Here is a 25,320-nt window from a genome sequence, read left to right on the forward strand (position 1 = left end):
TAATATAACTAGGAATCTTTCAATGGAGTTTTTAGGGTCTTCTATGTATAATATCATGCCGTCTGCAATAACAATAATTTAACGTTTTTTTTTCCCTATCCTTAGTCTTTCATTTCTCTCTCTTGTCTAATTTCTCTGGCTAGTATTTCCAGTGCTATGTTAAATAGCAGTGGTGATAATGGACACCCTTTTCTTGTGCTTGCTTTTAAGGTAAAAGCTTTCAGTTTTGATCATTTAATATACTACTGGCTGTTGGTTTGTCATAGATGGCTTTTATCATATCGAGGTAAAGATCATCTGTCCGATTCTCTGTAAGGTTCTTTTCATGAGTAAGTGTTGGACGTTATCAAAAGCATTTTATGTATGTATAGAAATAATCATGTAATTCTTATCTTTGCCTCTATTGATACTGTGGATGAAATTTATTGAATTAGGTATGTTGAACCATCCCTGAATTACTGGGATGGATCTTACTGGGTCGTGGTGTATAATCTTCTTAATGATCTGCTGCATTCTGTTTGACAATATTTTATTGACAGTTTTTGCATCTATGTTCATTAGAGTGCTTAGTCTGTAGTTCTCTTTTTTTTAGTTGGGTCTTTCTCAGGTTTTGGTACTAGAGTAATATTTTCTTTCAGGAATGAGTTAGAAAGAATTTCTTCCCTTTTATTTTCATTGGAGAGTTTGAGGAGAGTTGGCATTAAGTCCTCTTTGAGTTTCTTGTAGAATTCTGCAGTGATTACGTCTGGGCCTAGCCTCTTCTTTGTTGGTAAGGATTTAATTATATTTTCAATTTCATTAATAGAAATTGGGCTATTTATCAGTTCTACTTCTTCTTGACCCAGCTTTGGTATTTCATATGCTTCTGGGAATCTGTCCATTTTTTCTATGTTATCAAGCCTATGAGAGTAGAGATTTTCAAGATAGGTGTTGATGAACTTCTGTAGTTGCACAGGTCTGTAGTGATTTCATGTTTTTCATTCTTTATTGCAAGAATTTAAGGTTTTTCCTATTTTTAATAAGGTGATATAGGTGCTTATCAATTTTATTTATTCTTTCAAAGAACCAATTCTTTGAATCATTGATTCTTTGAATTATTTTCTTAGCCTCTATTGCATTGATATCTGCTCTGATCTTTTAAATTTACTCCCTTCTTTGGGCTTTCGCGTGAGTTGCTCTTTTATCTAGATATTTGAGGTGACGCTTGAGGTTGTTTATTTGTGTTTCTTCTGTTTTCCTGTTGTGAGAAATCACAAGAATAAATTTTCCTCTAAGGACTGTTTTCGTTGAATCCCACAGATTCTGGTAATTTGTATTTGTACTTTCATTTGCTTGTAGGTATTGTATAATTTCATGTTTAATTTTCTCTGTGACCCACTGATTTCTCAGGAGTGAATTATTCCTTTTTCATGTGTTTGTGAAGTTTTTGAAGTTCCTTTTATCATTAATGTCTAATTTCGTGGCATTATGATTCAAAAACATGCACTGGATAATTTCAATTCTTTTGCAATTATTTAAGTATGTTCTGTAGGCTATTGTATGGTCTATTTTAGATAATGTTCCATGTGCTGCTGAGAACAATGTATATTCTGATGTTGTTGGACAGAATACTGTATATACATATATCAAGTCCATTTGTTCAATGGTGTGATTCATCGCTGTTATTTATCTGCTTAAATAACAACAAAGGAAAGGATCTGTCTGATCTGTTCCTATGTGTCAACAGCATGTTAAGTTCTCCTGTTGTAATTGTGTTATTGCTTATTTGATTTTTCATTACTGTTAATATTTGTTTTGTATAGCTGAGTGCTCCTGAATTTGGTGCATATATATTTAAGATTGCTACCCTTCCTTTTGAAATTTTCTCCTAATTAGTATGTAGTGACCTTCTTTATCTCTTTGGATCATTCTTTTAAGTTCCCATTGTCTTCAAACATAATAGCTACCCCTGCTTTTATTTTTTTTCTTGTTGCATGGAATATTGTTTTCCAATCTATGAGTTCCCTTTGGATTCAGATAGGATTCTTTAGACAGCATATGGTTGGATGTTGTTTCTTGATCCGTTGTACCAGTCTGTTTCTTTTAATTGGTGATTTGAGGCCATTTAATTTAAAGGTTATAACTGTTATATATTGGTGTATTTTTGACAGGTTGTCTTTCTGCTCTTGCTTCTTTACCTTTCCACTGTGTTTAATTGTCTGCCTTACTTGGTGGTTTTTAAATATGTCTATCTAGAAGGTCTTTTAATACAGTTTTTAGGGTTTTTGGTGATCATGAAGTTCTTCAGCTGCTCTTTGCCATGGAAATATCTTATTTCTCCATCCATTTTGAAGGGTACATCAGTCTGGGATGGAAGTCATTTTCCTTTAGGATCTGAATTACACCACTCCATGCTCTTATTGACATCATTGTTTATGTTGAGAAGTGTGTTGTGCCTCTGATAGGCTTTTCTTTATAAGTAATCTGCCTCTTCTTTCTAGCAGCTTTTATTAATCTCTTCTTATATTGAATTTCTGGGATGCTGATTATTATATGTCTGGGTGTACTTTTATTTTGTTTATGGTTATTTGGAGTTCTCTCTAGCTTCCATTGTAATTTTGGGAAATTTTCAGCTTCTACTTCTGAAATTGGTCTCTTGATACTATTTATGTTGTCACCTTCCTTTTTGTTTATGCCTATCAATTTTATGTTGTTTTCTTTGCATCATCTTGCAGCTGTTGAATGGTTATTTCCTGATTCCTTTTTTTAAAGATCTTTCCATTCCTGTTCACTAGCTGAAATCTTGTCTTCAATGTCTGAAATTCTATCTTCACTTTTGTTGAATTTGTTTTGCCAGCTTTCAATGGACTTTTTCATTTCCTGGATCTCTCCTTCTATCTGCTTTATTCATTCTGTTTGTTTCTTATATAGTTCATTCAGGGTTGCATTATTTTTTGCATTGTTCCTCTAATTTTTAACTATGTCTTCTTTAGATGTGTTCAGTATTTCTTTCATTACATTTATCATGCTTCTTTTACCTGGGAGATTATTTCTGATTTGAGTTTTTTCATCACTTCCCATATTTCTTTCTTTATTTCTGTTGTTATCATCTCATGCATTTCACGTGTATGGCTTATATTTTCTTTATTTACTAGACTCCTAGTCTTGGTTGCAAAGGAATGGAGGTTTTAGAGTACATTTTGGTCTTTCATTTTGTCATTTTCCTATATTTATGGGTTTCAAGTGGTGTTCCAAAGCTTCCTACAGGCATACTGGAAATCACCTGGGATCATGCCCTTGGCCCCTGTGACTGAATAGGGTTTGATGGACATGGGTTAGTCAGACCTGAGGGACCTCACATGCCTTCTCTTGTGGTCTAGGATGCTGGGCAGCATCCTAACAGCTTGGAGCAAGGTCCAAAGCTCTCCCTAAGCTCAAATGCACAGGAAATCATGTTGCACGCAGTGAATACGTCTGGGCCTGGCCTCTTCTTTGTTGATAAGGAATTAAATACATTTTCAATTTCATTAATAGAAATTGGGCTATTCAAAAGTTCTACTTCTTCTTGACCCGTCTTTGGTATTTCATATGCTTCTGGGAATCTGTCTGTTTTTTTCTGTGTTATCAAGCCTATGAGAGTAGAGATTTTCAAGATAGTTGTTGATGAACTTCTGTAGTTGTACAGGTCTGTAGTGATTTCATTTTTTCATTTTATTGCATGAATTTGGGTTTTTCACTATCCTTAATAAGGTTTTTTAGGTGTTTATCAATTTTATTTATTCTTTCAAAGAACCAAATAAGAATCATTGACTCTTTGAATTATTTTCTTAGCCTCTATTGCATTGATTTCTGCTCTGATCTTTTAAATTTACTCCCTTCCTTGGGCTATGGCGTGAGTTGCTCTTTTATCAAGATATTTGAGGTGACGCTTGAGGTTGTTTATTTGTGTTTCTTCTGTTTTCCTGTTGTGAGAAATCACAAGAATAAATTTTCCTCTGAGGACTGCTTTCATTGAATCCCACAGATTCTGGTAAGTTGTATTTGTATTTTCATTTGCTTGTAGGTATTGTTTAATTTCCTCTGTGACCCATTGATATCTCAGGAGTGAATTATTCCATTTCCATGTGTTTGTGAAGTTTTTCCAGTTTCTTTGCATTGGATAATTTCAATTCTTTTGCAATTATTTAAGTATATTCTGTAGGCTATTTTATGGTCTATTTTAGAGAATGTTCCATGTGCTGCTGAGAACAATGTATATTCTGATGTTGTTGGACAGAATACTGTGTATACATCTATCAAGCCCATTTGTTCAATGATATGATTCATCTCTGTTATTTATCTGCTTAAATAACAGCAAAGGAAAGGATCTGTATGGTTGATCTGTCCCTATGTGTCAACAGCATGTTAAAGTCTCCTGTTATAATTGTGTTATTGCTTATTTGATTTTTCATTTCTGTTAATATTTGTTTTGTATAGCTGAGTGCTCCTGAATTTGGTTCATATATATTTAGATTGTTACCTCTTCCTCTTGAAATTTTCTCCTAATTAGTATGTAATGACCTTCTTTATGCCTTGGATTGTTCTTTGAAGTTCTCATTGTTGTCAAACAGAATAGCTACCCCTGCTTTTTTTTCCCTGTTGCATGGAATATTGTTTTCCATTCTATGAGTTCCCTTTTGATTTAGATAGGTTTCTTTAGACAGTATATGGTTGGATGTTGTTTCTTGATCTGTTATGCCAGTCTGTTTCTTTTAATTGGTAACTTGAGGCTATTTAAATTAAAGGTTATAACTGTTATACATTGGTGTATTTTGGACAGGTGGTCTTTCTGCTCTTGCTTCTTTACCTTTCCACTGTGCTTAATTGTCTGCCGTACTTGGTGGTTTTTTTCTTTTCTTTTCTTTTCTTTTTTTATTTAAGAGGAAAAAGAGAAAAACACAAAACAAACCAAAGCGGCGTAAGGGTACACGCAATACAGAACTACAAAACAAAACAAAACAAAACAAAACAAAAAACCATAACAGTAAGAAATTACCTGCTAGTAGATTACACACTATTTTCTTGAAAATAGTTCCTCAAATCACAGTATCAAAGAACACAAGGTGGACATTCAAACAGGGAGACTGCAAACAGCTGTGTTCAATGTTCCAAAAACATTGATAAAGTCAGCTATTTAACACCCCCAAACACACTTGCTGTTATATCCGTTAGAGCTCCTTTTCTTTTTTTTTTTTTCCCTCTCTTTTTTACATCAAAATTTACACATCTTGGATTTTATTACTCCTTAGTGCTTATTACTTTCTTTGGGGGGGGGAAGAATACAGTCAAATATGGCAAAACAAAGCTGTCAGTCAATACCAAGGATAGACGTAGCACATGGTGTAGAACAGAGTACAAGTTTATCAACAATGGTTATCAACGTTGTCCCTTGTTTCCTTAAAAAGAATTGTCTATCTTATTAGATATTATAAAGTTGGACAAAACAGTAGAGAACAAGACCAATAAAACTTAGGCATTGTAAACATTACAGGACTTCCAAAGAAGACAATAGTCAAACCAGAATGGGTATCTTAGTGAATCTTATTGTCTTCAAAGTAGTTGCCTATGTCTTCAAACTTGATACTATCATATAGAATGGAACAGAGTCTAATCAGTCAAAACAAGATCGTGGGAGTACTACAGGACTTCAAAACAAGTTAATAGGAAATCGAAAAGAGTTACTATTTATATATCCTAATTTTTTTGAATTTTTTCTTTAATTAAGACAAACATAAGAAATGACTAAATAATTTTTTTTGAAACAATAAGGGGGAGATTGAGATAAAACAGGACATAACAATATAACAATAGAGGTCACAGCATGACTGTTTCAATAACCTAGTACTACACCACCTTATAACCTGACTTAATAGTAGTTACCATAGTGTCTTTTTCCTTGAAATATTTGGGTAAAACTTCATATACTCTAGCTTCAAATATTTTCATATCAAGAAGCCCAGAATAAAGCCTTTCTAATTAATGAGTGAAAACTTTATAAGGCTTCAAGGCCACCTAATGGGGAATCATGATTACCACATATTTTTATATATTTGTATCATTACTTACATTAGGGAAACTATTCGGTATTCACACATGCGAGATTGATTTATTTCACTTATGAGTATGGTCTCAAGCTGTGCCCATTTATTGATAAATATCTCAATGTGATCCTTCTTTAATAGCTGAATAATACTCCATTGTATAGAAATACCACAACTTTTTTATCCATTCCTCAGTTGATGGGCACTTGGGTTGTTTCCAAGATCTGGCGATTACAAATTGTGCTGCTATAAACATAGGTGCACATATATCACTGTGGTATGATGCTTTCAGTTCTTCTGGGAACATGCCTAGAAGTGGAATAGCTGGAATAAATGGGATTTCCAGTCCCAACTTTTTGAGAAATCTCCAGACAGATCTCCACAAAGGCTGTACCAGTCTACACTCCCACCAGCAGTGCAGGAGAGTTCCTTTTTCCCCACAGCCTCTCCAGCATTTGTTGTCGGTTTTCTTGATCCTGGCCATTCTTTCAGGAGTGAGATGGTATCTCAGTGTGGTTTTAATTTGCATTTCTCTAATGACCTATGATGATGAGCATTTTTTCATGTATTTATTTGCCATTTGCATTTCTTCATCTGAGAATTGCATATTCATCTCAGATGCCCATTTTTGGATTGGATCTTTGAATTTCGGAGGTCTGAGTTTCTTTAATTCTTTGTATGTTTTAGACAAGAGGACCTTGTCTGAGAGAGAGTTCACTAAAATCTTTTCCCAGTTTGTGGGTTTTCTTTTCACTATGCTGGAGATTTCTTTTGACATGCAGAAACTTTTTAATAAGAAGTGGTCCCAGTTATTGATTCTGGGAAGTATTTCCCGTGCGGTTTGAGTCCTGTTCATGAATTCTTTACCTACTCCTATGTCTCCAAGGTTTCTACCTATTTTGTCTTCCAATAGATTTAGTGTTTCTGTTTTAATATTCAGATCTTTGACCCATTTAGATTTTAATTTAGTACATGGTGATAGACATGGGTCTAGCTTTAGTTTTCGGCAAATGGAGAGCCAGTTTTTCCAGCACCATTTATTAAAGAGACTGTCGTTCTTCCAGTGAACCTGCTTGGTTCCTTTATCAAAAATAAGGTGGTTGAGTGTGTTCGTAGTTGTGGTTGTATCTTCTAATCTATTCCACTGATCTTCAGCTCTGTTTTGATTCCAATACCATGTTGATTTTACTACTGTTGCTTTGTAGTATAACTTCAAGTCAGGGATTGTGATGCCTCCTGCTTTGTCTTTGCTGCTTAGAATTGCCTTTGCGATTCTAGGTCTCTTCTGGTTCCAGATGAAATTTAGGAGCGATTTCTCTAGAACTATAAGGTATGTTGATGGTATTTCTATTGGGATTGCATTGAATCTGTATAACAGATTTGGGAGAATGGCCATTTTCACAATGTTTGTTCTTCCTATCCATGAGCAAGGGATGTCTTTCCATTTTCTGAGATCATCTTCAATTTCCTTTTTCAGTGTATTATAATTTTCACTGTATAAGTCTTTCACTTCTTTCGTAAGAGTAATTCCTAAATATTTCATTTTTTTGCTTGCTAATGTGAATAGTCCAGTTTCTCTTATTTCCCTCTCTGTAATTTTGTTGTTCGTGTATAGGAATGCTATTGATTTCTGAGTATTGATTTTGTATCCAGCCACATTACTGAATTTATTTATTGTATCTAAGAGTATTTCAATGGAGTTTAGGGGGTCTTCTATGTAGAGTATCATGTCATCTGCAAACAATGATAATTTAACTTCTTCTTTTCCTATCTTTACCCCTTTTATTTCTCTTTCTTGCCTAATTGCTCTGGCTAGTACTTCCAGTACTATATTAAATAGGAGTGGTGATAAAGGACATCCTTGTCTTGTACCCGATTTTAAAGTAAAGGCTTTCAATTTTTGGCCATTTAGTATGATGCTGGCTGTTGGTTTGTCATAAATGGCCTTTATTATATTGAGGTAAAGACCATTTATTCCAATTTTCTGTAAAGTTCTTATCATGAATAAGTGTTGGACCTTATTGAAGGCTTTTTCTGCATCTATAGAGATGATCATGTGATTCTTATTTTTGGCTTTATTGATATGGTGGATTACATTTATTGATTTGCGTATGTTGAACCATCCTTGCATTCCTGGGATGAATCCCACTTGGTCATGGTGTATAATCTTCTTGATGATTTGCTGGATCCTATTTGCCAATATTTTATTGAGGATTTTTGCATCTGTGTTCATTAGGGAGATCGGTCTATAGTTCTCTTTTATAGTTGGGTCTTTCTCAGGTTTTGGTACTAGAGTAATATTTGCTTCCAGGAATGACTTAGGAAGGATTGCTTCCCTTTCAATTTCATTGAATAGTTTGAGGAGTGTCGGCATTAGGTCTTCTTTATATTTCTTGTAGAATTCTGCAGTGAATCCATCTGGGCCTGGGCTCTTCTTGGTGGGCAAGGACCCAATTACATTCTCAATTTCATTAGCAGAGATTGGGTTATTCAACAGTTTTATATCCTCTTGATCTAGCTTTGGTACTTCATATGCTTCTAAGAATCTGTCTATTTCTTCTGTGTTATCAAACTTTTGAGAGTAGGGGTTTTCGAAATAGGTGTTGATGATCCTCTGTATTTCTATTGGGTCTGTAGTGATTTCTCCTTTTTCATTTCTTATTGCATGACTTTGAGCTTTTTCTTCCTTTTTTTTAATAAGGTTGGCTAGGGGCTTATCGATTTTATTTATTCTTTCAAAGAACCAACTCTTTGATTCGTTGATTCTTTGGATTGTTTTCTTAGTCTCTATTGCATTGATTTCTGCTCTGATTTTTATAATTTCTTCTCTTCTTTTGGCTTTGGGCTTGACTTGCTCTTCTTTTTCTAGCTGTTTGAGGTGTAGCATCAAGTTATTTATTTGTATTCGTTCTGTTTTCCTGATGTGGGAACTCAGTGCAATAAATTTTCCTCTCAGAACGGCTTTCATTGCATCCCACAGATTCCGGTAAGTTGTATCTGCATTTTCATTTTCTTTTAGGTATTGTTTGATTTCTTCTTTAATTTCTTCTGTGACCCACTGATTACTCAAGAGTGTGTTATTTAGTTTCCATGTGTTTGTGGAATTTTTGCAGTATCCTTTGTCATTAATTTCTAATTTCAGAGCGCTCTGATCCGATAATATGCAAGGGATGATTTCAACTCTTTTGCATTTGCTTAAATATGTTCTTTGAGCTAATATATGGTCTATTTTAGAAAATGATCCATGTACTGATGAGAAGAATGTGTATTCTGATGTTGTTGGGTGGAACATTCTGTATATGTCTATCAAACCCATTTGTTCACAGGTGTGATTCAGTTCTGTTATTTCTTTGCTCATTTTCTGTCTGGTTGATCTGTCCCTTGGTGTCAGTGGTGTATTAAGGTCTCCTGTTACAATTGTGTTACTGATAATTTGAGTTTTCATTTCTGTTAATAATTGTTTTATATAACTGGGTGCTCTGGAGTTTGGTGCGTATATATTTAAGATAGTTATCTCTTCCTCTTGGAGTTTTCCCCTTACGAGTATGTAGTGACCTTCTTTGTCCTTTATGGTCATTGTTGGTTTAAAGTTCACGTTGTCTGCAAACAGAATGGCTACTCCTGCCTTTTTTTGGATTCCTGCTGCATGAAGAATTGTTTTCCATCCTTTGACTTTCAGTCTGTGAGTATCTTTCTGGGTTAGATGGGTTTCCTGTAAACAGCATATGGTTGGATTTTGTTTCTTGATCCATTCTGCTAGTCTGTTTCTTTTGATTGGTGCATTGAGACCATTTACATTAATGGTTATTACTTTTAAATGCTGGTTAATTGTAGGAATGTTATCTCTCTGCTGTTGCATCTTTATCTTTCTGTTCTGTTTAATTATTTGCTTTGCTTAGTGATTTTTTCCTTTGTGTATCTAAACTGTCTTTCAATAGTTTTTGCAGGGTTGGTTTGGTGTTCATGAAGTTCTTCAGCTGTTCTTTGTCATGGAAGTATCGTATTGCACCATCTATTTTGAATGATAGTTTTGCAGTATATATCAGTCTTGGTTGGAAATCATTTTGCTTTAGGATCTGGAATACTTCACTCCATGCTCTTCTTGACTTTATCGTTTGTGCTGAGAAGTCTGCTGTGATTCTGATAGGTTTTCCTTTATAAGTGATCTGTCTTTTCTCTCTGACAGCTTTTAATAATCTATTCTTGTGTTGGATTTCTGGGATGGTGACTATTATATGTCTGGGTGTAGTTTTATTTTGGTTATGACTGTTTGGAGTTCTATATGCTTCACTGATCCTGATGTCAGTTTCTGATCTCATGCTTGGGAAATTTTCAGCTATTACTTCTCTAAATATCCTCCTGACATCCTTCATGTTGTCTCCCTCTCTTTCATTAATCTCTATCATTCTTATGTTATTCTTCTTTGCATCGTCTTGCAGTTGTTGAATTGTTGTTTCCTGGTTCCTTGTTATTTTCAAAAGATCTTTCCTTTCCTGTTCACTAGCTGCAATCCTGTCTTCAAGGTCTGAAATTCTATCTTCACTTTCATTAAGGCAGTTTTTACAACTTTCAGTGGAGTTTTTTATTTCCTGTATATCTCTGTGCATCTGCATTATGTATTCTGTTTGTTTCTTATATTGCTCGTCTAGGGATTCTATCTTTTTGTTTAGTTCCTCCAATTTTTTATCTGTGTTTTCTTTAGATATATTTAGAATCTCTTTCATTTCTTTTATCATTTTTTTTCATATGTGTATCTAGATGGTCTTTTAGTACCGTTTTTAGGGTTTTTGGTGAGCAAGAAGTTCTTCAGCTGCTCTTTCCCATGGAAATATGTTAATTCTCCATCCATTTTGAAGGGTACATTAGTCTGGGATGGAAGCCATTTTCCTTTAGGATCTGAAATACACCATTCCATGCTCTTCTTGACCTCATTTTTTATGCTGAGAAGTGTGTTGTGGCTCTGATAGGCTTTTCTTTATAGGTAATCTCCCTCTTCTTCCTAGTAGCTTTTATTAATGTCTTCTTATGTTGGATTTCTGCAATGTCGATTATAATATGTCTCAGTGTACTTTTATTTTGTGTATGGTTATTTGCAATTCTACACACTTCACTGATCTCTATGTTAGCTTCCATTGTAATTTTGGGGAAATTTCCAGCTACTACTTCTGTAAATAGTCCCTTGATGCCATTTGTGTTGTCACCTTCCTTTTTGTTTATACCGATCAATCTTATGTTGTTTTGCTTTGCATCATCTTGCAGCTGTTCAATGGTTATTTCCTGATTTCTTGTTTTTTTTAAAGATCTTTCCTTTCCTGTTCATTAGCTGAAATCTTGTCTTCAAGGTCTGAAATTCTATCTTCATTTTTGTTGAATTGGTTTTGCCAAATTTCAATGGACTTTTTGATTTCCTGGATATCTCCTTCAATCTGTTTTATTCATTCTGTTTGTTTCTTATATAGTCCATTCAGGGTTGCCATCCTTTTTACATTGTTCCTCTAATTTTTAACTATGTCTTCTTTAGATGTGTTCAGCATTTCTTTCATTACATTTATCATTTCTTCTTTTACCTGGGAGATTATTTCTGATTTGAGTTTTTTCATCACTTCTCATATTTCTTTCTTTATTTCAGGTGTTATCATTATAGGCATTTCAGGTGTATGGCTTATATTTTCTTTACTTACTTGACTTCTAGTCTTGGTTGGGAAGGGTTGGAGGTTTGAGAGTACATTTTGGTCTTTCATTTTGTCATTTTCCTATATTTATGGGTTTCAAGTTGTGTTCCAAAGCTTCTTATAGGCATACTGGAAATCACCTGGGATCATGCCCTTGGCCCCTGGGACTGAATAGAGTTTGATGGGCAAGGGCTAGTCAGACCTGAGGGACCTTGCATGCCTCCTCTGGTGGTCTAGGATGCTGGGCAGCATACTAACAGCTTGGAGCAAGGTCCAAAGCTCTCCCTCAGCTCAAGTGCATGGGAAATCATGTTGCATACCCTCAGCTCCCTGGGCTCAATGAAGGTGGCTAGGCATAGCCCAGTGAGGTTCACGGACCCTCCAGTGCCTCCTCCCAAACCTATTTATTTTGGAACCCTAAAGCTTTGTCTACATTTTTCGCCAGTATTCATGAACCTGATGCTAATCTGTCCATTACCACACCCAATTCTTTAGAAAACTTAATTGTTTCCAATTCTTAATAAATCATGAACTACCAAGGATAAAACACTAATAGTTCACAGGGCATTCTGAAAGGATAATGGTCAGTTACAGTCTAGTATGTGACCTGAAATGACAAAGATATAATTTTGGTAAAGAGAAAGAGGCCTAGTATACCATGCAGTGTGCAGTGCTAGGAAATATTTGGAAGCTGAGGGCTCTTGGTCCAGACCATAAACCCAACCCTATCCTCTCTACTCCAGATCCCCTGCTAGAGTAGGCCCTGAGAACCACAACATCTTACATTGCTTACATACTCAGCAATTTTCCTAATAGTTTCAACTATGCAGTGGAAACATGGGAAGACCCCAGAAGCACTGGGTTCCTGCAAATCACCCTCTACCTCTTTCTCCTCAGTTTCTGTACAAGATGTGAAGAATGAATTATAGCCAGCCTGGAAACTCAGGCACATCCATGCTTTCAACAAAATTTCCTTCCTTGAAAGGAATCTAGATCAGTTGATTCTTGTACGACAGTTTCAACATCTGTCAGTCAACAACTGCTCTGGGTTTTTATTGTGAACAGTGTACTTCAAGGATAGATGGATAATAATGCTCCTGTGGGACACAGCAGTGCTAGATTGGCCATGAGCTTGGCTGGTGGTACACTGGTGACTCTGCTGCAGTAGGTGTTATTAACTCACAAGTAACTCATTGTAGAAGGTATCCAAGAGGACGGATAATCTCTCAAAGAAAGAAAAGGTGATAATATACTAAAATTGTGAAGAAAAGATCCCTAAAAAACTAGAAAGTCTTTGTTTCTGATATGTAAAGTTGATAATAAAAAGTATCAATATTGTTTAGTTTTATCCTTTTATATTTTAGTGCTTTTTAAAAAAATTTAGTCCTTCAAGACTATATTTTTTTGTTTATCAATAGTGAGTTTACATATTAATCATTTGGTTCATTTATGATTTAATTTTATATTTAACCTACAACTATTCTTTTATCTGTAATGATATTTTTGTCTTTTATCTATATTTTTTAAATCTTTAATTACTTTGCTCCATCTATTTAGTGCTTGAAGGTTGAGACACTGCATTTTTTCTTAGAATATGATGAATAAAATAAATTACAGGTTCATTATTTTAGTATTTACTAGCTATCATGAGATTTTGGTCCCTATGCCAATAAACACAATAACAAACACATTGCTTGTATATAATTTCTCAGTTAATAATTTATGAAAATCAAAGATGTAAACAAAATACAAACGTTTCCCAGATTCAGTGACCTCTCACTCACCATCTCACCAGCAAGAATCATGCTTAGTGAGCAGTTGAAAGGAAAATGCTATGCACACTACACAGGATCTGGACTACAGACCCCTGCATCCATTTGGCCCTGTCAATTCCTCACTATGCTCCTGTCTCAACCTCAACCAAGCACCAGGACCCAGAGCGCCAGAGCCCCAGGTCCATGGCGAGGTGCTGCACCTGCCTCAGGTTGATTTCAAGCCAGGGATAACTCTATTCAGGGGTCGAGGGACAGGCAGTGCTGTGGGGACATGCGGGGAAGCACCAAAGAGGAATAGGGAATTCCAGCTTCTGAATAGAAGATATGGTCTTTGTCATGACTTTGACACAAGGCCTCTTGCTTGATGAAAAAAATGATGTTTAATTTCATAGTTTGGATAAAAAAATCTCTAAGCCTCTGATTTTTATATTATTGGTGGATTTCTCTACTATTTACATGATAATTTTTTTCATTTTTTTTTCAAAATACATTTTATTTTCTGGCTTTCATCTTTTCTCTTTCTTTCCTTCTTTCTTTCTTTCTTTCTTTCTTTCTTTCTTTCTTTCTTTCTTTTTTGAGTCATGGTCTCATTATACAGTTAAGACTGAGCATGAAGTTGCTATGGAGCCCAGGATGGGCTCCAGTACTCCAGTATGGCAAAGTACTCCAGTACTTTCAACTCAGAAGCAATTGTCCTACCTCAGCCTACCAACTACTAGGATTGTGCACTGTCATGCTCAACTGAAAAAAAAAAATTAAAGCGCTTAATAGTCTCCATAGAATCTCCTGGTCTTTGCAGGTCCTGTGATAGTGCTGTGGTCCTTGCAGCTTGGATTTAGTCATGGGGCCATGTAGTGTCTATGTACCAATCAGAGCCTATCCTGAGTAGAGCACAGAAACCTTCCCTGATCAACATGGAGACACAGCTTCTCATCTCTACCTCTCTGTGGGTGGTCCTTGATGCAGAAGCAGGGAGAGCCAGTGCTTAGAAGGACACACAGGAGCTAGTGAGTGACTTCAGTTGGGCTTCCAGTACCATGACTGGACTTTTCATTACATTGTGGTTGCAGAAGCAGCTCTTGATGTGCACATGTTGATTTATGGCACTTGATGTGCCATAAATAAGGAAACAATGTGATTCAGAACATAGGCCAATGGCTTACACATATAAAAAGTAAAGTTCTTCTTCACGGTTCCCCGACATTAGCACTTTATAGCCATGACATCTCCAATTTCTCCTGTGTGATGTTCTCCTACTTACACTCCGCTGTGCAGAACATCAGATAGTCCATCAGGTTGTCCATCAGCTTGTTGTCAGTGTGATAAGTAACTGAGAAAATCAAGTGACGGTAAGGAACTGTCTATTTTGGCTCATGGATTCAGAAGTATCAGTCCATGGTCATCTGACAGATGCCATGGAGAGGACCAATATCAGAAGAGGAGTGTGAAGGAGAGCATAGGATGAGTATGTTTAAATCAAGGGGGAGGATTGTGACGGAAAGTAATGGGAATGTGTCTTTATTGTAATGCTCTAAAATTTAAGTTTTTAACATATTTTGGATTATGGTCCTTATATTTCAATCATATGATTATTTTTTCATGATGATTTAATTACACATATCTTGAAATAGCATGCATTGAATACATACACAAGACATAAACTACTCCGAAAAGTTCAAATTACAAGCAATGTAATATTCATAGTTCAGATTAACTATGTAACAAAAGATAGGCACATTGAACTCTGAGGATCATCAGGCATATGAACGCTACTGCCCTAGCTTACACAGTGAGTACTGGAGTCACACATGCAGATTATCTTACAGAAATTAATAGATGGATGAATAAGTATGTAAATAAACAAGAAAATAAGCAAGAGTTATCATTTCTGGTTATCATTATGACTGTTTCAATCATCTAACACAATTCCCAAGCCATTTAAAAAGAGAGGAAAGACAAAGAGATGAAAGGAAGAAAGAAAAGTAGCCTAAAACAAACTCTCATGCGGGTTTCAAAACAAAGTTTGTGTTCAGTGTTTTGCTTAACCAGGAGAATGACAGGGAATGCCAGGATACACATGAAATTGGAAATAACATATGGAATATGGGAAATGTAAGAATAGATCTAGAAGTTGTGCCCATATATATAAAACAATAAAATTACATTTAATCTTAGCCAAAATGCTGAAAAGTGAAAATGCATAACTGTAAATGCACCAGTTTTCACAAGCTAACTTTTACTGTAATAGCAATGAAAACCAGCACTACAGGGAATCAAATTAACACCAGGAAGAATTAGAGGAGTTGTTTCTGTTCAGAAAACCAAAGCACCATAAATTAATCTCACATGCATAAGAAGAAAGTTTGTTCTTGGCTGTTGTACTGCCTCTTATAGGATACAAATTGTACATCTTTCTAGGAATCCACTGATATGAGTTTGATCTGATGTCAGTAGGAGGAAAACAATCTCTAAACATGGCTATGCCCGAGTGTGAGGACAAATCCAAGAATCAGTCAAAATATTATCAGCAAGTTACTGTTCAGAAACACAAGGTAGCCACGCTGAAGCACAGACATTTAAACTGATCAGGAACCACAACAGCTGTCCATAAAGTAAAAGGCTGCTATGAGCAAAATCATGACAAATAATTAGGGAGGTTTTTGTTTCATATTGGAAACATGTGGGACACCCTCTGTAATACTGGTTACAGTGATAAACTTCAACATCCTCAGGCTGTAAGCTGCTGATGGTGAGAGTGAAGACTTTCACTGAGCCACTGCCACTGAACCAGACTGAGACACCAGTCGACCTGCTGAACACATCATAAATGAGGATCCTCAGAGCATCCCCAGGTTTCTGGTGGAACCAGACTAGGGAAATTCTAAAACTCTCACTGGCCCTGCAAGTGACAGTGACTGATTTTTCTGGAGTTTGTGTCAGCACGCTTTCACCAGTGGAATCTGAGACTGAAAAATTAAATAGAAAAATCTGCCTTGTATTCTAAGTCATATGAATAGTCACCCCAATTTAGGTAAGCTCATTGCTCTACTTGGAACTTGAATTATGATGTTCATTAAACATAAAAAGTACTACTGAACAAAAAAGCTAACACTTTTCACCGATATGCAAAAATATTCCATGTAAGGTCACCTTGGACCCAGAATAACAGGAGACAGAGGACCCATCCAGGGCTTCTGTGTTGCACCCCAGGTCCTCCTGGTGCAGTTCTCCCCAGAGCTCTGGCTCAGACACTGATGTGGGCTCTGAACATGGGGGTGTGTTGGGAGGAACATGCAAAACAGCAAGTACTAGATGAGCTGAGCTTAAAGCTGCAGAAACACTGAGCTCTTTTTGTCCTCACTTGTGCAAGCCAGGCCCAGATGGTCAGGACAGGAGGCCCCTGGGCACAGCACAGAATAAAATTTCCACTCTGTGTTAAGGGAACATGATACTGGAGTCTCCCTGTCTTACCACATCTCTAACTGAGCCACGTAGTCTTCAATACAATCCTACTAAGTACAAGAGTAACCCTACATTGATTCTTACCACCTCTAGTATGATACTTAGTCTCCCTTGGTGCATAATTGTGTCTGGTTGAAAGAAGGTTTTGTATGAAATTTGTCTTCCTGATACTCTTTTCCTTTGCAGTTTTGTACTCATTTCCCAAGGTTAACAATGCAGCCTTACCCTTGTGGGAATTCACCAAGGGCGACACACACTTAGGCTCAGCGGTGTAGGTCAGGGGACAGCCACAGCTTCACAGATGAGCTGCACTGCATCTCTCTCTTCAGCACACTGATTCCATTTCACTGAAATCAGAAACAACTTCCTGTGCAGGCCAACAACTATTCCTCGGATGATTCTCTGCATTGTTCCATTACAACGCATCCATCAAATGAAACATGGCTCTTTCAATTGAACAGTCTTGGAAAACTCTCTTTTCACTCCTAATGAAGTGAAATAATACACCATATTCACCAACAAAGTATCTCATCTTTCGGGATGGGTAAGTTTAATCATTTTTATGGTGAAAGTTCTAAAAAATACAACAAGACAAAGAAAAGTAATAAAATTCGCAAGTTAAAAGAAAGAAGTCATAGCTTCACTTACTTCTAATAACTTCTCTTTAAATAATTCCTATGAGTGCACCAAAAATTAGTAGAATAGTAATTTCATAAAGTCTCTGGGTTCACTGCCAACATGTTCATTACGTCTTGTAAATTAAAAAACATTTAGGGAAACGGAGACTTTTTCCAACAGGTAGAAAACTTTATATTATTAACCTTTAAAGTGTTCAAAACATACATATATTTACACAAATGTATTTCATGCAATGAAACCAAACAATCTACAAATGATTTATTTAAAAGGATGAGCAGTCTCTAGAATATACAAGCAAAACACAGGGCATAAAATATTCACAAAATTTTTAAACAATAAAAATTGTATATGAGTGAACTTATGTTTTATAATTTTTTATAAGAAATGGCTATAAAGCTTCACAATAAAACATTAGCCTTGTATGCTTAAACTCCTGAGTTTTATCTTTTAGCATTTCGACCTGGGTGGGGAATTAAGTAAGAACTTCAGCAAGACAGTGAATGGCATCATAGGAATGAAGATAAATAAACTGAATACGCAAGAATGTAGAGTCTAGAAAAAAATTCCACATATAGCCATTTCTCCAAAAGTAGTAAAGTTAATTGTTGATTTCTGTGCCATTATTTTCAATACATACTGAGGAGCTATAAGAGGTACAAAAAATTAAGTTCATATCAGAAAATTTTTGAGCCATATGGAATCAGAATAAAAATATGAATTAAAGGAATGCATAGTCAACAGGTGTGAGTACAGGAGCTTTAGGAGAAAGTGAAAGAGTCTAACAGGAAAAGAAGGTAAACACATAACAACACAAACACACACTCACACAGTCACAGGAGAGAAATATTGAGAAGTTAGACTGCACTGAAAGTGGTGAAAGAAATTACAGAAGACACAAACAAATGGAGGATGACACATGGTCCTGGATTGGAGGGATTATGCTGCTAAAATGTTCAAACCATCCAAAGTGGATTATAGATTCGATGTAATTCAAAATTACATGGGGAAAATTCCACTGGAATAACAAATTATCCTGAATAAGCAACACATTTTCCTGCTGTTCTTTTTAAACAGTTTCCTCTTCACCCCATGGATTTTTCAAACTCGAGTCTACCTGTTGTCACTACATGTTAGATTTGTCCTTCTCTAGAATTTCATACAAAAAGAAATCACACAGCATTGATTCCCTACTTGCTTGCTACTTCTACACCACATAGTTGCTTGTTAGTTCAGTTCAGGTTAATCGTGTATCAATAATGGAATTTTCTTCATTTCTGAGCAGTGTATAATGGATGGAGATGTCATAACATAATGCTTCACTTGCTGATGATGACTGAGTTAGTTTTCCTGTCAGGATGTTATGATAAAGTTGGTTTGAATAGTTTCAGGCAAGATGTTGAGAAAGTAGGTTTTTCCAAGTGCCTTCATCAAAGGCTTGAAATCTCTACTGTTGGATGTGACACTATGAAAATAGATTTTGAAGACTCTGCCAAGCTCTTCTCCTAGGAAGTCATGTGTTCAAAATTTCCACCAGGAATTGATGTGCATTTTAGATGTTCATATTAATTAATTTTAAATTTTTGTTTAATTGATACCCAATAGTAAGTAGATGAGGCAGAGGTCATGAAAACATTCATTATTTAACATTTTCTATGCTTGGAATGAATTAGAAGAATGAGACCTAATCTTAATTAATACAGCTTATTGGACAGGCAAAAAATTAATAAAGAAAACATTGGTGAGTAGCGATTCATGAAAACACCCTGTCAATGGGTTGAAGGAGGGAATGGGTTACAGAGAGGGAATGCTTGCTACTTTTGACTCTGAGATATTTTATTGAAAAAATAAGTATGACACTTAAAGATTGTGCCCCTAAAATGGCTGCAACCTCCTCTGCTATTGCCATCTTGACTGAAAAAGTAGAAAACATCAAGTGATCCTGTGTTAACCATGCCACACCCTACTGACTTCCTCAGAATTAAGTCTACTGTTCAGCCAGGGCTGAAATGCTGTGTTTATGGAAGGTGTTCAAGTGGCACAGCCTAAAAACCACATATGAAGAAGTTGAAATAAGAACAGGAGATACTTTTCTTCAACAAAAAATGAAACCACTTCTTTTTTTTTTTTTTTTTTTTTTTCATTTCTCAGAAAAAGATCTACACCAGGAAAGGGGAGCTCCCTGACTGGCAGAGAAACATATTGAGCTGGTTTTAGTGAAACAGTGAAAGGATCTGAATGATAAAGAGAACAGTGAGACTTCCAGGGTCCCTTGTAAATCCAATTGGTTGTGTGGGCACCAGAATTTATAACAGGAGTGCATCAATCAAGTAACCTGATGGAAAAATGACGTTAAAACTCCCTTGCATCATTTAAAATCACAGCACAATCTTAACATCAGTCCAAATAATCAGTACCCATCTGCTGACCTCTGAGACACAGGCAGTGCTATGAGAGCACCATACCATTGCACAGTGAAGGATCTAACACCCTTACTATGACAGAATACTCAGAATAATAATAGATGCTCTAAAGTGAATCTTGATAGGAGCGACATGTATTAATCATTAGTTTTCTTTTTGTGTTCCATAGCAATATATATTGACATTAGCTTTTGAAAATGTTCCATACTGTAAGCTCCAGGATTTTATTTTTCTAGAAAAGGAAAAACTATAGGCATGGGAATACATGATTCTCTTACAGAAAAAAAGAGGAAAAAGAAGATGCACAGGTACAAGATGGTGGTATTATGACACTATAGTAACATAACACATTTTGGACATATGGCCTTATACCTGTGATTTTTGGTGAAATATTTAATGTCAAGAGTCAAACTTAATGTGAACTATGAACTTTAAGTTTAATTTATCTTGATGGGTTGCAACAGAGTTGCAATTTACAGGGATGATCTACTATGCTAATATAGGGGCAGTGGAATAAAATATACCTCTGCACTTTAAATTTTGTTGTAAATACAGATCTCTAAATTTAGGTTTACAAGAGGCATATCTGCACCAGTTATTAACATCGAATAATCTTGTTTTGATGTTCTGAATGGTTTACACTGTTTTGTTTGAATTAATTCAATTTTCTTTCATTTGAATTTATTACATCTGTTGCTATGCGAAGCTAATTTGAACATGACAATATAGATCATGTTAGCCACAGTAGATCTCTATCATCTGGTTTTGCAGTGCACTATGGATTTCATTGTATTGTTTTGCTTAACGATATTATGTTGTACTTTGTTTGGCGTTAGTGTCCTTAAAATAAAAATAAAATTAATTAATAAATCTATAACAGTGGTAAAAGATTTTAAATATTATTGCTTGGAATACAAAGAAGAGCTTCTCTGTTGTCAGGTAAATAAAAAATGATGCCATATTCAACATTACTCCAGTGTACTAACTGGCATCTTTCTTGAAATCAGGGTTGAGAAACACAAAAGAAATCTACAGTAGATAGGAGCTTACTTTGACAATTCTACCAAATCCTTCCAAGGCACGCTAAAGCCTGGCTGCATCTGAGGAACCTGCTCTGTAGCTAGAGACTTTGTGTCTCTAGGGCAGCCCAGCCTCACACTTCTGCTTCTCTGGGAGGTTTATGTCATGGCGTGTATCACTGTGATAACCCAACTAAGATAACGCTGACAGTAATAAGTAGCAGAGTCTTCAGGCTGCAAGTTGCTGATGGTGAGAGTGAAATCTTTCCCAGATCCACTGCCACTGAACCTTGATGGGAGCCCAGATTGCAAAATGGTTGCATAGTAGACCAGGAGTTTAGGAGGTTGTCCTGGTTTCTGCTGATACCAGTTTAAGTAACTACTAACGCTCTGACTGGCCTGGCAACTGATCTTGACTGTGTCCCCCACAGATGCAGATAAGGATGCAGGTTGTGTCAGTTGGATGTCACATCTGGCACCTGAAATAGGAAACATAACAAATATCTACATAGCTATTCAAGACAAAATGGGACCTCCTGAAAATGTTAGGGAATTCTGAAGTTTCAGAGCTGAATAAATTCCTGATGCTGCCCTTTCTTACCTGGGAGCCAGAGCAGCAAGAGCCCAAGAAAGAAAATGGGAACACTCATGTCCATGCTGTGTTCTTACTGGGACATAACTTGCACAGGGTGAGATCAGCAGCCTATGAAGACGTCCTCAAGCAGCCTCTTGGGATATGCAAATCAGGAGGGGCAGAGGGACTTGACCCAGCTACAGGGCTGACCTCTTGCAGTACAGGCTTCCTGTCTTCTGGGGATCTTGTCCTCCCCAAGGCAGCACAGATTCCGCTGCAGAGAACATATTTCTCCTTTGGGCAACAGCAGAGAAGCAGGCTGCTCTCCCATGATTAGAGTGAACTGCTGTTCTTTCGTTTCAGGACACACTTAGTGTGAGGACAAAGGTGCTGTGTTATGATCCCTTTGAGAAAGAAGAAGGAAGGGAGACACAGGGGCTGTTTCAAACTTAGGGTTAAAAATGAGAAGACAAAACATGAAGAGAGCAGAAATTGTGAACTTGTCTGGGTTCCTCTACACATTACCACAGCATGACTAAGACAGCAGGGGAGGACATGAGCAATGCTGCTGTCCAGCACCAGGCTTCCCCCAAGCACAAACAGGAGCACATGTTTCTGCCTGTCTTCCTCCAACGGCTGTTCTAAGACCCAGCCAAGTACCTGCTCCCCATTTTCATTGTAAGATAAGTTAGAGTTACTTGAGAAACAACTCAAGAACTAGGATATATTTAAACTCATAAGCAGAGCTCTCAGTGTTAGAGTATTTCTGAAGCGTGCAGCAGCATGGATAGAGTAGAAAGGAACCAACCAAATTCTTTCCTCCTGTTCTGGGCATCTCAATACAAGGAGTTTTCAAGGTTGTGGCTAAGGGTTCCTGATCTCCAGGGGGATGTATTGTGCCTATGCCTCAAGTACACTCAAAGCTCCTTTTGTAAGAAATCCAGAAAGACTTTGCACTCATCTTCCCATTTTAGGTGTATGAAAATCTTCCTCAGCACCTGTGCACCATCTTCATGCCTGCTTCATCTCACTTCCACAGAGGTCACTTGAATCTCAGGATCCCTATTCCTGCCTAGACTGGAAGAGGCTCATCTGCATTTGCCATACAGAGCAGATCAGAGCACTGCTGAATAAACTGAAGAAAACAGCGATGACTGTCATGAATGTGTTAGACTTTTAAAAGGTCCTTTAGAAAATAATCTTATGATGATAACTTGCATTGGATTATGAGGAGAAATATGAAGAAAAACTTTTTTGCTGTGTTAGGAAAAAGTAGGACTCTAGGAAAACAGGGATAAAAATCCTCTTTTATCCAGGTTCCAGGGTGGTTTCAGGATCTGAGGAAATGTGGGCAGGGAAGTTAAGGCCTTAATAGATTTGAAGCACTGCAGTGAAAAGCGAGGATTGGAACAGGGAGCTAAACCTGGATTAAACTCAGGCTTGCATAGCTGAGTGCTGCCAAATGCTGGCTCCAGGCTGAGGAGGATGGAGCTCTTCCCCTGACCCAAGGGTGTGACGATCTAGAGGAACCAGTGAAGCTCCCCATGGTGCATGCTGGCAGGGGACACAGGGAAAGAAAGAACTCAACATTCTGGGTGCTGACCAACCTGAAAGCCCAGGAGGAGTCACAGTGGGAGAGACAAGAGCTGGAAAGCTGGCCTGGCTCTGTGAGCCAAAGATTCTCAGTGCTGTTCCCACTGATCCTGAGGGATAGAGCCTAAGAAGAGAATCCGCAAATGTCTCCATCCCAGAGTTCACCTCATCCCAGCTTCTGATCTACCTGAAAAGTTGAAGAGCATGCATTACACATGTAAATACATAGTTTACTTGCTGTGTGCATGTAATACATTAACTATTCATTTAACATAGTAATAAACAATGGTATTAGTTACTTGCACAACATGGCATTTTAGAACTGGCACACTGAAAATGAACAGTGAAAGCCCAGAGTTGCTACATTACCTCTAGATCTTTCCCTCTGCAGAATCTGAGAAGCATGAAGTTCACAGTCCACCCTTAGCCTCTGTGGACCGAGCTGTGATTTTCACTCACTGCCTAGGGCTCTGGAGAACAGCAAGGTAACAGGTCTGCAGTCATAGCCACTCTTCCTGCCCACCTGCCTCTCCTCTTAGGGACTCTCTTGAGAGGATTTCAGTTCTATAGGACCTGTCCTCTCCGCCTCAGAATACATCGGGCCACGTCACTGGTGTTTCACTCAGAGCAGCCACAGTCAGAGTTGAGGCCCTTCCTCTCTCACCCTTCCTCCCTCATTGCTGACCCTGAGGCCTCCTGGAAATATCCTCACACTCAGGTGCATTACCAGGCACAAAGTAAAACAATAAATACTAAGGAACTGGAAGATGGGGAAGACACGGCCCGTTGTGCACAGAGGCCCCAGCCATGTGAGCTTAGAGAGCTGGGCAGAGAGCTCCCTGCCTTAGTGGCTCCCGCAAAGGAAAGCATCACTTCTACAGTCCTAGTGTTTGTAGTGGGGGGGGGGGGGCTCAGTGGTTTGTTTAACGTGGAGTTGTTCGCCATCTACTGGAGGATCTTTAACACAGCAACCTATTCATTTTGGTACCCTAAGGCCATGAGTGAATCTTTTCTGCTGTATTCGTGAAGCTGATCCGATTCTATCAATTACCAAGCAAAATTTACTTGAAAATCAAATCATTCCTCTTAATAAGTCATCCTACTACTAATAAGAAAAGACCAAAACTTAACCTAGAGTTCTAAAAAGACAATGGTCATAGGGCAGTGAACCTGAAATGTGTATACCCAATATGATATGACATCGAATTAGTTTTGGCACTGCCCATGAGCCCCTTAAGTCCCTGAAAGAAACTTTTGTAAAGTAAAGAAGTGTACTATAGATCTATGAGGCCAGCACATCCTTGCTATCCCAGAGTCCCTTCCAGAGCAGGCTGTGAGAACCCAGCAACTTCTTTGTTTCACACACTCAGCAGTTGAGTGGCTGTAATTGTGGCAGTTGAGATGTGAAAAAATCTTTGGAGTGATGGGTTCTTGCAAACCACTCTCCAGCTCCCTCTTTTCTCAGTCTCTGCACAGGCTGTGAGGGAGGGATCGCAGTTAGCACTGGAGCCGAAGCACATTCTTGCTTCCACCAACTCCTGCTTCCTTTAAGGGCCTCCAGCGTCACCAGATCCATGTCTCACAGTTTAACAGATCTCAGGCAACCATTGATTTCACTTTTCATTGAAAATACTAAACATGAAGGCTAGGAATATAATATCACAGCTATGGGGCACAGCAGTCCTAGATATACCAGAGCTTCATTGCTGGTACATTGGTGACTCTGCTATTGCAGGTGTTGGTCCCAGTGTCACAGATATTCACTCAATCCAGAAATCTTTGAGAATATTGATGATGTCAAAAAGAGCAAGGAAGTGATAATCCATAAATTTCTCAACCAAAGAAACACTTTTAGAATAGCAAAATCTTTTATTACAGACATCTGCGTTCAAGATAAATATGATAACATATTATTCAAGTTAATCCCATAATTGAGCATTTTCAAATGTTGGTTTTATAAGGCAATATAGTTTGGTTAATTAATTAGACATTTAGATCTCTATCATTTTGTTTGTTCATGACAAAGTTTTACATTTCAGTTACAATTATACTTTTATTTGTAATACTATGTTTTTCCATTTCTAAATAGTTGATTATTAATTGTTTC

The 25,320-nt window shown here is 37.1% G+C and overlaps 1 gene segment (V, D, J or C); it reads right to left on the reverse strand.

Moving 5' to 3' along the window:
* Window positions 1-21,205: 21,205 nt before the first annotated feature.
* On the reverse strand, window positions 21,206-21,760 carry LOC100721604 (immunoglobulin kappa variable 1-39-like). The segment is given in 2 exon segments: window positions 21,206-21,525; window positions 21,648-21,760. Coding segments are annotated over 2 exon segments (375 nt in total).
* Between the last annotated feature and the right edge of the window lie 3,560 nt (window positions 21,761-25,320).

Source organism: Cavia porcellus, unplaced genomic scaffold (assembly GCF_034190915.1).
Source record: "Cavia porcellus strain 051 isolate PalLab524CR breed Dunkin Hartley unplaced genomic scaffold, mCavPor4.1 scaffold_18, whole genome shotgun sequence".
NCBI classification, from domain to species: Eukaryota; Metazoa; Chordata; class Mammalia; order Rodentia; family Caviidae; genus Cavia; species Cavia porcellus.